This window comes from Nannobrachium achirus, assembly GCF_963921795.1.
Source record: "Nannobrachium achirus genome assembly, chromosome: 11".
In the NCBI taxonomy this organism is placed as follows: domain Eukaryota; kingdom Metazoa; phylum Chordata; class Actinopteri; order Myctophiformes; family Myctophidae; genus Nannobrachium; species Nannobrachium achirus.
The window spans coordinates 10,283,550-10,298,721 of record NC_137820.1 but is presented as its reverse complement, the minus strand read 5'-3'; the positions used below and the strand labels follow the sequence as shown (position 1 = coordinate 10,298,721).

At 41.5% G+C, this 15,172-nt stretch overlaps 1 protein-coding gene across 1 annotated transcript in view; it reads right to left on the bottom strand.

Moving 5' to 3' along the window:
* LOC308294891 (ethanolamine kinase 1) overlaps nucleotides 1-14,590 on the bottom strand; it is a 43,598-nt gene extending 29,008 nt beyond the window's left edge. Inside the window, exons 1-3 of the mRNA XM_080737806.1 lie at nucleotides 13,979-14,590; nucleotides 6,518-6,780; nucleotides 3,756-3,896 (exon numbers count right to left, since the gene is read on the bottom strand). Of these exons, the coding sequence (XP_080593932.1) occupies nucleotides 3,756-3,896; nucleotides 6,518-6,780; nucleotides 13,979-14,119 (545 nt within the window). The 5' untranslated portion in view covers nucleotides 14,120-14,590. The remainder of the gene's footprint in view (nucleotides 1-3,755; nucleotides 3,897-6,517; nucleotides 6,781-13,978) is intronic.
* Nucleotides 14,591-15,172: the final 582 nt, after the last annotated feature.

The window sequence follows — 15,172 nt, the reverse complement described above, 5'->3', positions numbered from 1 at the left end:
GGCGTTGTGTGCTTAGATCTGCTGTTTTCACTACTTTTGTGCGACGGCCTTGTATGATGAAGCAGTGCTTTGCGAAAAAATGTACAAATTTGAAACTTGGAGATACAAGGTTTCTGCCCGACAGTGACAATTTACTTTGTTGGCCGCCTAGCCCCCAAAATGGAACGAAGGAACATTTTATTTAAATTTTTTTCCTAATGGCCGGCCTGGACCGGCCGGGAATGAACCGGCCGTTCGGGAGTTGTCCCGCTTTTCCCAATGGCCAGCACGTCCCTGGTCCTAGATACTTCGTCATACTGTACAACTTATGACAAAATAGCCGATCAACATAATATCCCCCAACCCCCTATAATGACATGCACAAAATAGGGATGCCAAGTTGAAATTGCTTAACTACTTGATGTAATAGAAAACCTGCAGCTGTCTGGGTCGATATGATAAGAGTTGGTTGAATAGAAAACAGAATATACTTAGAATGATGGTGCTGCATGCCGAAACCAGCCAGGTAAGCTCACAACGCTTTGCATAAGACAGAGTTGAGAACCACTGCTGAAATCTGTGATATTCCTTTACAATCTATTCTCAAATTGATTACAATTCTCAAATTGGGCCGTGCTTTGTCAAGGTATTTATACTATATTAAATAGTTTCATTTACAAAATCCATTGGACTATATTATGTTCCATACAAATAGCCATTTATTATGGAATACTTGAAAGAAAACTCTTTCACTCTTAATATCGTTCTCAGATATTGTTTATTCTATCTTCAGCAATGTTATTATTTGTTTGTGAAAGTAAAACGTTATCAAGGTCTGACTAAATAAAGCACATCAAAATGGATGTCTCATTTTGTCACGTGTGCAACAATACATGAGCATATAGGAAATCACTGGTATGCAGGGAGAAAATGTGTGCTGTCTGTGTCTTGTCAACATCAGACACAACCTTAGATCCCTCAGAAGCTTTTGTCTCTGGGAATGCTGTAAGCTAAAACGACATCTTATCTAATAAAAAAAGAAACTGTCCCCCTCTCTCTGTTATGGATGACCCACTCAAGCGCTAATTGCCTTGCCCTCTCGCTTGCAAAACTCAAATGGACAACCACAGTCGCACAAAAGCAGACCCAGTTCTCTCTTTTTTCGCGTGGACTTCCGACCCCTTGGGCCAGCGAACGTAAACAAGGCTGAACGTTTGACTGATAAGGGAGAGCTCTGCAGGAAGCTTAGCGGCTCTCTGCTTCTCTCTCTTTGTAGTGTCTGGGGGAGACCCCTCTGAACCTTTCACCTCCTGAACTCCCTCTGTCTGAGATAACAATGTCATTGCCACAGAGCACCACCACTTCAGACGGCCAATGGGAGAGAGTGGTGGTAACCTCACTCCATGGAGCCAGAGGTGCCAGTGGACTGTGTCAGAGAGCACCAACTCAACAACTCTCCTTTATATTATCACTACTACTTACTATTTTTGGAATCATTAATGTATTTGAGAACTGGGTTGTCAGGTTTACCAACCTTTCAGGCACCTTAGGCCCTCAGTGGCCGCCTTTTGAAGCGGTGAAAGCCGCTTCCAAAGTGTGGCTTTGTCTGTCCCGTACATGTGGGCCATCTGATTGGTCAATTTTGTCTGTCCCGTACATGTCACGTACATGTGGGCCATCTGATTGGTCAATTTTGTCTGTCCCGTACATGTCACGTACATGTGGGCCATCTGATTGGTCAATTTTGTCTGTCCCGTACATGTCCCGTGCATGCTTGACCAATTGAGGATTGGTCAATTAAGCTTCACATGCCAATTTGGCCCTCCAGACAAAATCATTCATTCATTCAGAATTCATAAAAATATAGAACTAAAGCACATAGAAAGTATCTCGAACACAGAATGTATAGATCTAGAACACAGATTTCATAGCTCTAGAACACATAGAATAAAAATTCACCGCTTCACTTCGAACCGAGGTTTTTTTTTTTTTTTTTGTATAGAGTTGACTCTTTGTGATCCTAAAAAGTAGCATGGAATGTTTTTGCGACCGAAGGTCGCAGTTTATGAGAAATGTCACAGCTTGTCTCTGTGTGTGTACACATTTTTACAGTCTATGGGTTGGTTTCCTTGACACATCACTGTGACATCACAGGTGACATCACCTACTGTATGTAAAATATATGGAGGAAGACAGCCCATATCTGTGCGGCGGGTTCAGACAGGGATCTCCATGTATGGGCATAAAAGGGATGTACTATATACAGTACATGGATCTCCATATATGGGTAACTGGTCCGATATACATCACTGGCCAGATGGAGGCGTCTTACTAGTATATTATCTTATTACTGTATTACTATTTCACAAGGAATTTGCCCTGTCTTGGTACCTTAAAATAATTTATATGACTTCATTGTTAACTTTCAGGGTGATAAATGTCACCTGTTTCAAATCACATTTGATTGTAACACATCCTATTCATACTTCACTTCCTGTCATCTAACGCTGAGGAAGACCGACGGGTCGAAACCTATGTCCGTTGTCCTCGGTCCAGAGAGGTAAATAAACATGTGAAAAGGAGATTCCTTGTGTGCTGGCAACTTCTTCACTGTTTCATGATATTACTGAGCCGTGCACCGTAAAGACTTTCTGGCTTTCAGGCTTTCTGCTTTGTTGCAGCCTCTCTGCGCGCGCACGTCCGTCCGTCCGTCCGTGCGTGCGCGCGCAAAGCGCGCCCGATTTAGGGTTTTTTGCGTGCAGAGATCGGTTTTCGGGCGGTTTTCCCCCCTCATTTTCCTTCAGATACGGGCATTAACGGTTTTATGATGTATTATTTATTTACTTATCAAGTTATCACTACTGCAATAACCAACACAACCAAAGCTTACATGAAAACACACTTCATCAGAAACTTACCATTGTTGCTTGTTGTGGTCAACTTGGTCCTTCCGAAATGTACATACATAGTTCTAACTTCTAGTTCTGTAGCAACTTGGGACAGCCAGGTCGTGAGGTCGGTATCCATTTAATTCCAATAAACGTACATAGCATCAAATGTCATTGTCCAGATCCAGAAACAAGTAATTAAATTGAAACCAGTGAACCAGTCAGTTCTCTAGTCACAGACACAGCCATAACAAGTCGCCATATTATGACGTCATCACGCCTACAGCTGTGGAGTTCAGACTTCAGAGAAATGGGCGTTGCTATTTACTGAGGGCACTGGACCGAACCATTTGGGGATTTTAGATGGGGGGGGGGGGGGGGGGGGGGGGGGGGGGGGGGGGGGCTTAAACATATCGCTCGCGTTTAGTGCGTGATTTTCAGAATTCAGACCCCTAAAAGTTTGGCTTGGGGGTCCCTGACTGGGGGGGACGGGGGGGTCTTCTGGAAGTGAATGAGGGGACGAAATTGGACCTGGAAGGTGACGAAAACCCCTTGTCACCCCCGGGATTTTCGCCTATGAATACATTGTCTTGTCTCCTCATTTCCTTATTGATTATTGATTGATCAAAATTCCTCCACAATCCTCCAAGCAGCTGGGAATTTAGGCAAGAAACGTGAACACGTGACACGCCATTGAGCAAGTCAGATGAACATCATCTGTGCAGGATGGTCTGTCCGGTAGTCAACAGTAGAAGTGGTTGTACTGGAGTGATTTAATTGTGTCAGGATTTAATTGTGTTAATTGTGTCAGGAAAAGGCTGACTCCCATGGGAGAAAGGTTAAGCAATACATTCAAGCCATTAGACAGGATTATACTTTTCTGCTCACCTTTGCTCCACTGTTCCATTGCTGACACTGTTCTGGATCAGCATAAGAAAATGGGACATTTTGGTCCAGAGCAAAGGTTCAGCTGTCGAACCATTTTCAGGCCGGATGGAGTGCACTCTGCCCATCTCCATGGCAATCAATCTGCAGGAAAAGAACACGTTCCCAGATGAGAACGTTACCATGCTTCTGTTGCAAAACAAACACTATCAGACAAGAAACATGACTCCCTTTCCATTTAGCACTCTTATCTTGTTCACCCATTCAAAATGGACACCATTTCAGCCGTGACCTTTTGACTGCTTGAGAGCAGAGGCGTCACATGAGGGGGGAAAAGTGGGACAGAGTTACTAGGGCCCAAGGTGGAGGGGCCTGGAATTATTTTATACTTTAGCTATTGAAAAATAGCAGATATACAAGCTCACAGCGAGCTTGTAGATCTGCTATTTTTGAAAAGCTGTGAAAATGTGTGAAAATCTTTGAATATATGTATGTGTGTATTTTTTAAGCGAACATTTGTAACTCAAATTTTGCTTCTGGTGGGTCCCTGGAACTAAATATTTTGAGATGGGGGTCTGTGGCCAAATAGATATAATTTTGGGGGTCCTTCACATGAAAAACTCTGAGCACCACTGACATAGAAACAAAGGTTTTCAAAAAACCTTAGAAAGATTTGAAATATTCAAAGTTTTCACGATTTTTCAATAGTTAAAGGTGATACACCATGCATTTAAAAAGTATTTATGTCATATTGTTTATGTCCCAAAAACGTTTTTCAAAAGGTTTGAGGCTAAATTACCACTCCTGAATAGAGAGCCTCTCTCATTTTTGAATGGCTCTCAGAGCATTTCAGCTGCAGTACCACCTTTGGCCTGAACTGCGCCACCCCCCCCCCCCCCCCCCCAAAATCTTTTTGAAAAAATATGATTAAAAAAAAAAAAAATTATGATGACGTCACAATCGGCAGCAAATCTGGATAGTCTGTTTTGAGAACCCGTGGGATACTTTTAACCTTAGCCTTCTCAAAACCAGAGAAAGACACAACGGTCAGAAATGGGACTTTGTGAGGATAGAAGGTGCTAGTGGGACCCCAAAAAAAGGTTTTAAAATAGGAAAAGTGAAATTTCATGGTGTATCACCTTTAAAGCACAAAATAATTGTGCGGGGGCCCGCAGTGAAACCTTAATTGTACCCAGGGCCCAGAATTTTGTGCGACACCCCTGCTTGAGAGTTGTTCCTCCTAGAAGTCTCAGGGGCGACATTAAGCTGGCTGGGGTTTCCCTGCTATAGAGTATGACACAGAGCAGGGTGATCAATGTGTATCGTGGCCCTGGAGTTTGGCCCTCGCTGCCTGCGTTGCATCCTAGTGTCCAGTAAGTAGAATAGTGATGCTGTGGTGTTATCAGTAGGAGTGATAGATGGAACAGGAGGAGCCATGGCCAAACAACATTGCTCAATATGAAACACGACTCAGGTCAGGACTGGAGTCAGCAGTGATACTGTTGAAATGCCTAAGTAACAGTCTGCTATGCATATGGACTTGGGTATATGAATTGAAGATATCCACATCCTCACAAGCACATGTGCACAATGCACGCACACATGGGCACGCACGCACGCACGCACGCACGCACGCACGCACGCACGCACGCACGCACACACACACACACACACACACACACACAGCTTGTCTTCAAAGTAGATGTTGACATGCACAACTGTGCGTGCGCACACATAGATGAAAGCCATTTTCGAAAATCCTAAAAACATTCTTAAATTATTCATGAACTCAGTACATTACAAATACAGTACATAATTTACTACTACTACTACTACTAATAATAATAACAGGGGTTGATGGGAGGAGTCAGTTTACTAGGCTAGACACTAAGGTCTCAGAGGCACTTGCCCATTGGGCAAGTATAGGTCATGTTCTACTTGCCCAAAGGTCAAGCCCACTTGCCCGAAAAGTAAATCGAATCGTCCATTATAAAATGATGCTGTGGGTCAAACTTGAATTACTGTTCAATGTAACACTTACAGTATTTCGTGTTACTTCCAGGGGCTGTGCGATTAAACAATGTCATACCTAATTTTTAATCCAAATTCCTACATAGCTATGACTGAATATGACTATGGGTTCACACCTATTTTATATTTTTAAGTGCAGCAACAGTGAAAACAGCACATTATTTCTGGTGTTGTGTTTATAGACGGTTGCGTCCCCGCACAAACAAGCACTTGCCCGGTCGGGCAATCTGAAAGTAAACTCCACTTGCCCTAAGGTTTTATTTACCTACCGGGGGCAGGTGGCAAGCCTTGAGTGTCAATATGGGTAATAATAATAAAAAATAATAATAACTATGATCATTATTATTATTACCCTCATCATAATCTTCTTCATTGTAGTGCAAGACATTTTGGGGAAGAATACCGTAATTGCTGGACTATAAGCCGCACCTGATTATAAGCCGCACCTGCTACATTTAGAACAAAAAACGAATGTTTACATATATAAGCCGCACCTGACTATAAGCCGCATGTGTCCTTCCTGCTTCCTGCTAGAGCGCCCCTGGTGGCCGTTAGCTGTAAAAAAAAGCTGCGGCTTATAGTCCGGCAATTACGGGTATGTGCAAGATTATGCGGAGAATAAATCACCTTGACGTTTGTGCATGAAAAGACACATACTGACACTACCCCTCAATAAAAGAGGCCCTTAATATTTAACCCCTTTTTTATGAAACATCAAAGCCTGTGACAGAGACCTGTAGATGGAGGGCTGTCGGAGCAGTTGATCGTCCAGCACGGCTCCCCTCACAAACTCGTAGCAGATGCCGTTCTCAAAGCTGCAGTAGATCTGGGGGCCACAGCCGTGAGCGTGGAACACCTGGAACATCTCCACCTCCTTGTCCCGGTCCACATAGAGCTCGGTCATCTTCCCGTACACACGGACCAGCACACAGCCGGGGTCCTGCAGGGATCCCACGTAACAGCCCCTCAGCTGGTTGGTGATGCCCTCTGTGAACACCTGGAAGATAACAGGGCAATGAAAGATTAACCCATTTAGGCCTAGAATTATTGAATGCTTTAACCGGTGAAAAAATAGCAGATATACAAGCTCACAGCTTGTAGATCTGCTATTTTTTTTTTAAAGTCGTGAAAATGTGTGCAAATCTTTGAATATGTATTTTCCAAGCGAACGTTTGTAACTCAAATTTTGCTTCTGGGGGGTCCCTGGCTGGAACTAAATATTTTGAGATCGGGGTCTGTGGCCAAATACATATCATTTTGGGGGTCCTTCACATGAAAAGGTTTGAGAACCACTGACATAGTAGTCTCTCAAGAGCAGACTAACTGAGCTACATTTAAGTGAAAAGGACCTTTTCTTTGACGATGGCGAGCCAGATTGCTGACATAGAAACATAGGTTTTTCAAAAAATCTTAGAAGGATTCAAAAGACACTTATAGCATCGGGTCAAAATTCTAATTTTCACTATTTTTCAAGTGTGTCTATTCATTAATTTGACACCCATACCTAATTTCAAGCCGTCTTCGTCGATAATGTATACCTTGCATGTTGATACCTCGATATTGTTACATTTTCGATATATTGCCCAGCCTTAGCTCAGACAGTTAGTGCAGACTATGCTCCTCTGTCAGCCGTGTACACCCGCCACCCGAGTAAGGCAGAAGTGGGTGTAGATAGATAGATAGATACCTCAGTTGCCCAGAGGCAGCACAGCAGTATAAGGTTATTTACAAAGTTACAGAGAAGTATGAAAAAGATAAGAGAAAAAACAAGAACAGAGTACAGAGTACAGTACAGTAAGAGCAAGGTACAACAAGAAAGGGAACAAATAATATATATAAATATATATACATAAAGTGTCCTAAAGCACAACTATCAATATAATACAGTGCCCAAATCAAAGTGATCGAAGGACTCCAGGGGAAACACTTTTTTTATTGTAGGGTCGAGATTTAGGCCAAAATGTAAAGCACTACAGCCTCGCTACAGCACGCCATGGTGAGGCCGACTTGAAAACATTGCAGTGGAGACTCTCCTCGACTTGCTGGCTGTGTGCACGGCAAATGTAATACCCATCAGTCCAGCAGTTTGGGAGATTAGCCACACACACACACACACACACACACACACACACACACACACACACACACACACACACAGTTACATCTGTTGTGTGAGTGAGGTGGCCTTCACCTTTACACACGTGTACATAGATGCCCATCAGCTTTGCTGCACTGATAACAAATGATAGCGCTTCAAAAACAGAGACCACTTACAGCATAAAGAGTTGACAAAGTATCATTTTACCAAAATATATAGGCCTACAGTATAGCTATAGAGGGTATGCGCGTGACATCACTGTTGCTGGAAGTTATGTGGGAACACGCCTACTGAGTGGAAAACACTAATTTATGCCATTGACAGCCCATACATCCAAACAGAAAAGTCCTATCTGATTGTATTAAACAAAGTTAACTCGCCAACATTGCGGCTGTACTGAAAGCTTAAATTATCCTCTTTCTATCTGCAACGTTTTTGTTTCATAAAAATCCACCATAGGCATGTTATGAGCTACTTTCTTTCAAGACATTCTGTGCAGGTTTTTATTTTTCCCAAGTGTCAGAGTTAGGAAGCACTCGTTTTCAACAACACAACATCCTGCTGCCTCCTGCATTATGTGCAAATTAGAAACAGGTGGTATGCAGGGTCGTTGAGTGATTTGTAACAAGCACTTCCAAACTCCAACGCTCCATGCTGCTCAATGTTTTGCCACTCAGTCTAGATTAGGGGGGCGGGTCCCAGTGGACGTGCATACCCTCTATTGTCAGAAACTAGGGATGGGACGATATGAAAATTTCATATCACGATTATTGTGACAAAAGAAATCGCGATTTACGATATTATCGCGATAATCAAAATCCATCATCCTGGGGCGGAACATTTGCATAGACAAAGACGATTCACTGAGTCGTTTTCAAAACATTTCAAGAAATGCATGTGTCCACATGAAACCACTGAGAACACAATAAAACCAATACAGTATACTGCAGGGGTCTTCAACAGGGTGTCTCAAAAATAGCAGATCTACACGCTTTCAACGCCTAACGCCTTGCGTTGTGAGGCGTTGAGAGCTTGAAGATCGGCTATTTTGGGCAAATAGGTTCGGTTTAAAGGTAAAAAAGTACAAAGTGAAAGGTCAAGTTTAGTAAGTACAATTTTTGCCCTAAAATCACGCAAATCGCTACACAGTATGTCTACACTCATCTCATCAACATGGATCTGTCCCATATAGCGTCACCTGACCTGACGGTCGCTTATCTCCCGATTAGGGAGTCTTACTGGTGATTAAGTGGTCAAAAGTCTTTAAAAAAAAGTTAAAAAACACATTAACACGAATCTAACCGACTGATGACAGTGCTGTCAAACTAGTTCATAAATCTATCTATGAAATCAATGTAAATCTGTATCACACATTTATGTGCAGATTCACCTAAACTCGTATGGACGGCATGTCGGCCCCTAAAAGCAAGTGAAAGGAAAAATACAACTGGGCTACAGAAACATAACATCAAAGAAACATCAAAATAATCAGGCAGGTATAAATACATTTGGTTAGACATACTAGACACAGGTGAACTGAAGCACAATCAACACAGGCATTGGCTGGGGCAAACAGGACACAGGTGACACAAAATGTACAATAATCACTGGCAGGAGAGACTAGACAGGAAACAACTACAAGGGAAGGCAGGAAACACAAGACTATAACTTCAAAATAAGATACAGAAACACATCAAAATATTATACAGAAAGGATCCAGCCTATGAAAATGTTCAATCCTCAAAAACTAAACAGAAATCATTCTGCATATAATATTACAATACACAATATAATATAAAATATACAAAGTAATAAACAAAAATAAGATTTTCACATAACACCTGTGAAAATTGTGTTTGTTATAGCACAAGCCAGATGCATCGTGAACGATTCAAACCCATATGGTCTCTACAGTAATGGGAAGAAACTTTCCCCCCTCCCACCCATTACACCCCCAAACCATGCATGCGTTCTTCAAAATATGGAGAAGTAAAGATTTGGTTTATGCCCTGAATTTTGCCTACTCTGCCCTGCATCTGGATCCTGCATACATTCCCGACACCTTCACAATACAGCTCTCCCCAGGTAATCAGGTTATGAATGATTGACACTATAGCCATAGCCTTTACCTGGCTGCCTGCTGGACACACACGTGAGCGCACGCACGCACGCACACACACACACACACACACACACACACAAGGCTACACTACTGCACATACTGACAGTAGCACCCCTCACACACCTACAGTACATTTAAATACATACCAGTACCACACACAATTTGCACATTAAGACTGCACACACACATACACCAATGGATACTTATACACATTAGGGCATTCACCAAATATTAGAATATTCGAATATCAAAGTCACTATTCAACGTTGTTCACCGAAGTTGTATATTCACTATTATTTTATTGTTTTCTCTTTAAAAAATATATAGTTTATAAAACTTGACTAGATAGGAAGTCATAAAAATGAGCTGTCAATGTCCCTGGTGGATGAATTTGTTAATGCTCTATACCAGGGGTTCTCAAACCTTTTTAGGCTGTGACCCCCAAAATAAACATATTTGAACTGGGATCCCCCACCCTGACAAGCACTTGGAATTGTAGATATTACATTTAATGTGACTCAGTTCCGCAGATAAATATTAGCAGATCTACATGCTCACAACGCCTCGCGTTGCGAGGCGTTGTGAACATGTAGATCGGCAATTTTCACAATGTTCGCCTCTTGCTTACTTAATATTTAACAGTTTGGCCAGTCCTGTCGAATGTTCGACTATTTGAATACTTTGAGGTAGAATAATTAGAATACTAAAAATCACTATTCGTGAATGCCCTAATACACATTATATTAAAATATAGAATTTTACTCTTGTGTTGAGATGTAACAGAGATGAGATGTAACAATAGAAAATGTGGAATCTTGAATCCATCTCTACATTTGTATGTACACCCCAGCACACAACAAGGGGCCACTGTTTGCTCACAAGTTCCCTTCAGACACTTGTCTTCATTCAGCGGTTGTTCAGAATTCTCTCATTCACTCACCAACTGTCCCCAAGGCTTTGTCTGTGTGTCCGATGGGACCCGTGTGGTGCACGATGTTCATACCGAGCTGGAGTGAACAAACATGGCCCCCTGACATCTGATGAAGTATTCATACCACTGTAACCACATGGACACATGATGCCATGGCTTTTCTAACATACCTTTAGATCTGCTGTCTTCCAGATTTGCAAGGCCAACAGTGTTGTTTTTGACAGCAAATTTTGATTTAGTTTTAGTCATAGTCTTTTGAATAAAATCTCATTTAGTTTTAGTCAACTAACATGTATTTGGCAGGCCTTGATGGCATCGTAATGACTGATTTTACACTTGGTTGTGTGCTGAAAATAGCCAATCTACAAGCTCACAACACGTCGCAGCTTGACGCGTTGTGAGCTTGTAGATCTGCTATTTTCAGCATGCAACACCTGAGAGCAACCAAACATAAAATGACTCTCTTCTACACTAGTCCCTTCCCAACATTTTAGTCTAGTTTTTATTTTGTTGACGAAATTGTCAATATATTTAGTCTTAGTTTTAGTCATCACAGCTTAGTTTTTATTTCGTTTTTATTTCGTTTTCGTCAGTGAAAAAAACCCGCAGTCGACAAACATTTTTCGTGACGAAATCAACACTGATGGCCAAGCAATAGATAAAAGTAGTAACAATTTGCTCTGAACAATTTAATTTAGCTGCAAGACTTAATTAATTCAATTTGTATAAAAAAAATGAGAAAAACGTAACAAGTCTAGTTCTAGGTCGAGCTACGTCCCTTGGATCCAGGATATCATCGATATATGCAGGGGCGTCACAAGGGGGGGAAAGTGGGACTGAGTTACTAGGGCCCAAGGTGGAGGGGCCTTAATTATTTTATACTTTAGCTATTGAAAAATAGGGTTAGGGTTAGGGTTAGGGTTAGGGTTAGGGTTAGTTAACAATTTTGATTTGCATGCATGCCCCCAGGTTGGGGGCATGCATGCAAGTGGCTAAATATGTCTTTTTAGACACAATAAGCCCATTCCCAAGATGCACTGCAATCTGTCATGGTCAGATGTGACTTATGGGGGCTGGTGTAAATAGTAGTAAAGAAATTGCCGGCTTATTGTGTCTAAAAAGACATATTTAGCCACTTGTACGCATGCCCCCAACCACTGTAATCAAAATAGTAAAATTGCTAAAACAATAGAAAGAAGTAAATGAAAACATTTTAACACTATTCTTTTCTTTTCTCTAATGACTATCTAAAATATGAACCCTTGTTGTAAAAAAAACAAAGTTGTCACTTAAACCTTCAATACTTGCAGAAATCTAAAGCCGATCTAAAAGACGCCTCACACTGCGAAAAAAAAAGAAAAAGTTTCTATCACACAAAGATTTGGATGACCCCCTGTAGTAACCCTGAGGACCCCCTAGGGGTCCAAGACCCCCTGTTGAAGACCCTTGGACTAGCCTATTCCTAACAACTCCCCATGGTGATTCAACTGAAAGAACAAATAGGATATCTCTCTGGCAGCTATACTTGTGGGAGCCTAATAGAGATATTGGACACTTTTCTTAAAGGCATTAATAACACCATCTATTAGTGTGACACCCACAGTGTATACTGTAAAAAGATTAAAAGCAGAAGTTCAATGCTAACTTCTCACCTAAATAGCTTATGTACGCACAACTCACACGTGTCATGCACGCAGAGATAATTTATAGAAGGATATCGTTCACAAAATTACCTAATCGTTTTTCACTCCATTATTCCGGAATGTTCAAAGCTATGCTCATAGCTGTCTTACAAATGTGTTAACGTCATCAAAACTCAGACAATGCATCACTGTGGGGTCTGTTGGGAGCTGAGAGGTAGGTATGGCTTGTATACACAACCAGCCCTGGTCTAGATGGAGGGGTCACACCACCCAGTGCACTGTCCCCTAACAAACATAAAATCTATTTCTCTGAAAGATTGGACCTTGTGTTTGCACATGGGAACTAGAATGGGATTATCCTGTACAGAGCAGATGTTATACAGCCAACACAATTCCCAGGATTGCCCGAACAAAATGTCCACCCACGTTGTTTTCCAGTTCCCTTGGCTTTACATGGCCCATGTTGAAATAGAATACATGTTAAAGTACCACTGGTGTTTTTACACAAAGGGTTTCCATATAAATGTAATCCTTCATTGTAAAAAAAAAAGAAGAAAAAAAAGAAGCCAAAGAAAACGGCTAAAACCTAAAATATTCCACTGAATTAACAGTACAAATTATTACATTTTGTAAGATTAGTATCACTCACGCCATAGTGTGGATAATATGGTGTAATTGTGAATACTCTATAGTGTGTAGTAGATTAGGCCTACTCTACTAGTTGACACAGATGGTATCCACTATTCTCGATGATGTGCTCTAAATTGGAGAGGACAAGCAATTACAGTGTGGTTACTTAACGACACTGCTTTTTTAAGAGATCAGGATTGACTTTTCAGTGATAACATGGTCCTTAGTTGAAATATAGGCCTAGTACACGTTGCTTTTACTGCACTTATTGGGTCTAAATAAAGGACTATGCAGCAAATGCAGGATGTACCCAAAAATGGGTCCCACTAACGTTGAATGCTATTGTGAATGTGAAAGTTTGGGAAGGAAATCCCATCCCATTTGGAGACATCCTGATATGAAAATGGGCTCTCTAGAAATATGTTAAAACACCTGTAAATCCATCCATCTTGCTTATATACAGGTGCCATTTGATTGCTCATGTGATTAATGTATGTTCTGTCCCCCGAGGAATTAAATCCAGTGTATGCACCCATTGCAACCCAGTGATATATTATTAACAAATGTATTTATTTTGTTTCAGACATGTGGACCACAATATATAATCACCTGTCAAGATGGATGGACCAGAAACCCATGCTCTTTCCTCAAATATCACAAAACCCCCTTAAGAATAATGAGGGAAACAATTCTGTCATTATCAAAATATGCCCTATATTATACAATGTGAGGACGTGAAATCCTTACCCCTACATTTCTAAATTCACTTGCCTTCATCTGGATGTCCTGGGCCTTCCACTGAGGACGCAGCCTGCCGAGGAGCTCCAGGATGCCCATACGAGGCTCATGATCATCAACAAAAACGTTGAGATGGAGGAGCCGATTACGAGCATTGACTAAGCCACCTTCCATGGCTAGGAAACCAGATCCAATACGATTTAGGAAACTGAGCAAGACCCGTAGGCCAGTTTCATAGAAAAACGACAGTAGTTTTTGTACATAAAGAACTTAGTACTGTATAAGACAGTATTTTATAAGAAACTTTGAGATTATAGTCAAAGGGTGTGCATCTACAGTCCATCAAATTGTCATCCAGGATCTGGTAGATCTTAAAGTTGGTTAGTTCAAAAGTTGATTTGAGATGTGAACCTTTTAACAGCAAGTGTAGCCATCCAAAACAGGTTGACGGACGACTCTAGGATGTACACACCTCAGTCCATTTGCTCTAAAGGTCTTCTCCGTACCAGAAAGGATGATGCAATCCACAAGCAGAATAGTGCACGCTGTAGCATTAACACGGTTTTAATGCTTTGAAACAACTGCTGCTTGCAGCGACGTGCCACCAGCTGAGCTGCAGCAGGTCACTGAAGATGTCCAGTTGTGAGTTCAATGACCCAGCAAGCCAGCTGGCCTTATCAGAGGCCAATGTTCCTGAAGGTATCCCCTTCCACTCAGCTTAAACTTGGGTAAGTATACAGAGAGAGGGGTTACACATTAACCGCTGGACGCTCTTGGGCAAAAGTGTTGATACGGTGTTGTGTTTTAGCTAGTTTAATGAAGAGGTGTTGCAGTTGATCTGTTGGTTAATGAAATATATCTATATATAGGCTATATATAGGCTATATATATATATATATATATATATATATATATATATATATATATATATAAATAAACAAAAAGTAAGTAAACTTGACTTCCGTCCATTATATCTACCTTAATATTACAATAAATGCGAGAGGTCTCTGTGAGTCTGTCTGTAAACCGCATATCTCGAGAACCGTTCGTCCCACCGGCTTCAGATTCGGCACGCGCCTTCCCCGCCGCGGCGTGCAGTGCCGGGTCTCGGCCCGACCCGATGCGTGTTTTTCCCGAACCGGCGCGAAACGTTCGGAGCTGCCATGAAAATGATATAAAACATAATACCAATTGGTATTATTAAAAGGGAGATATAATGGACCGAAG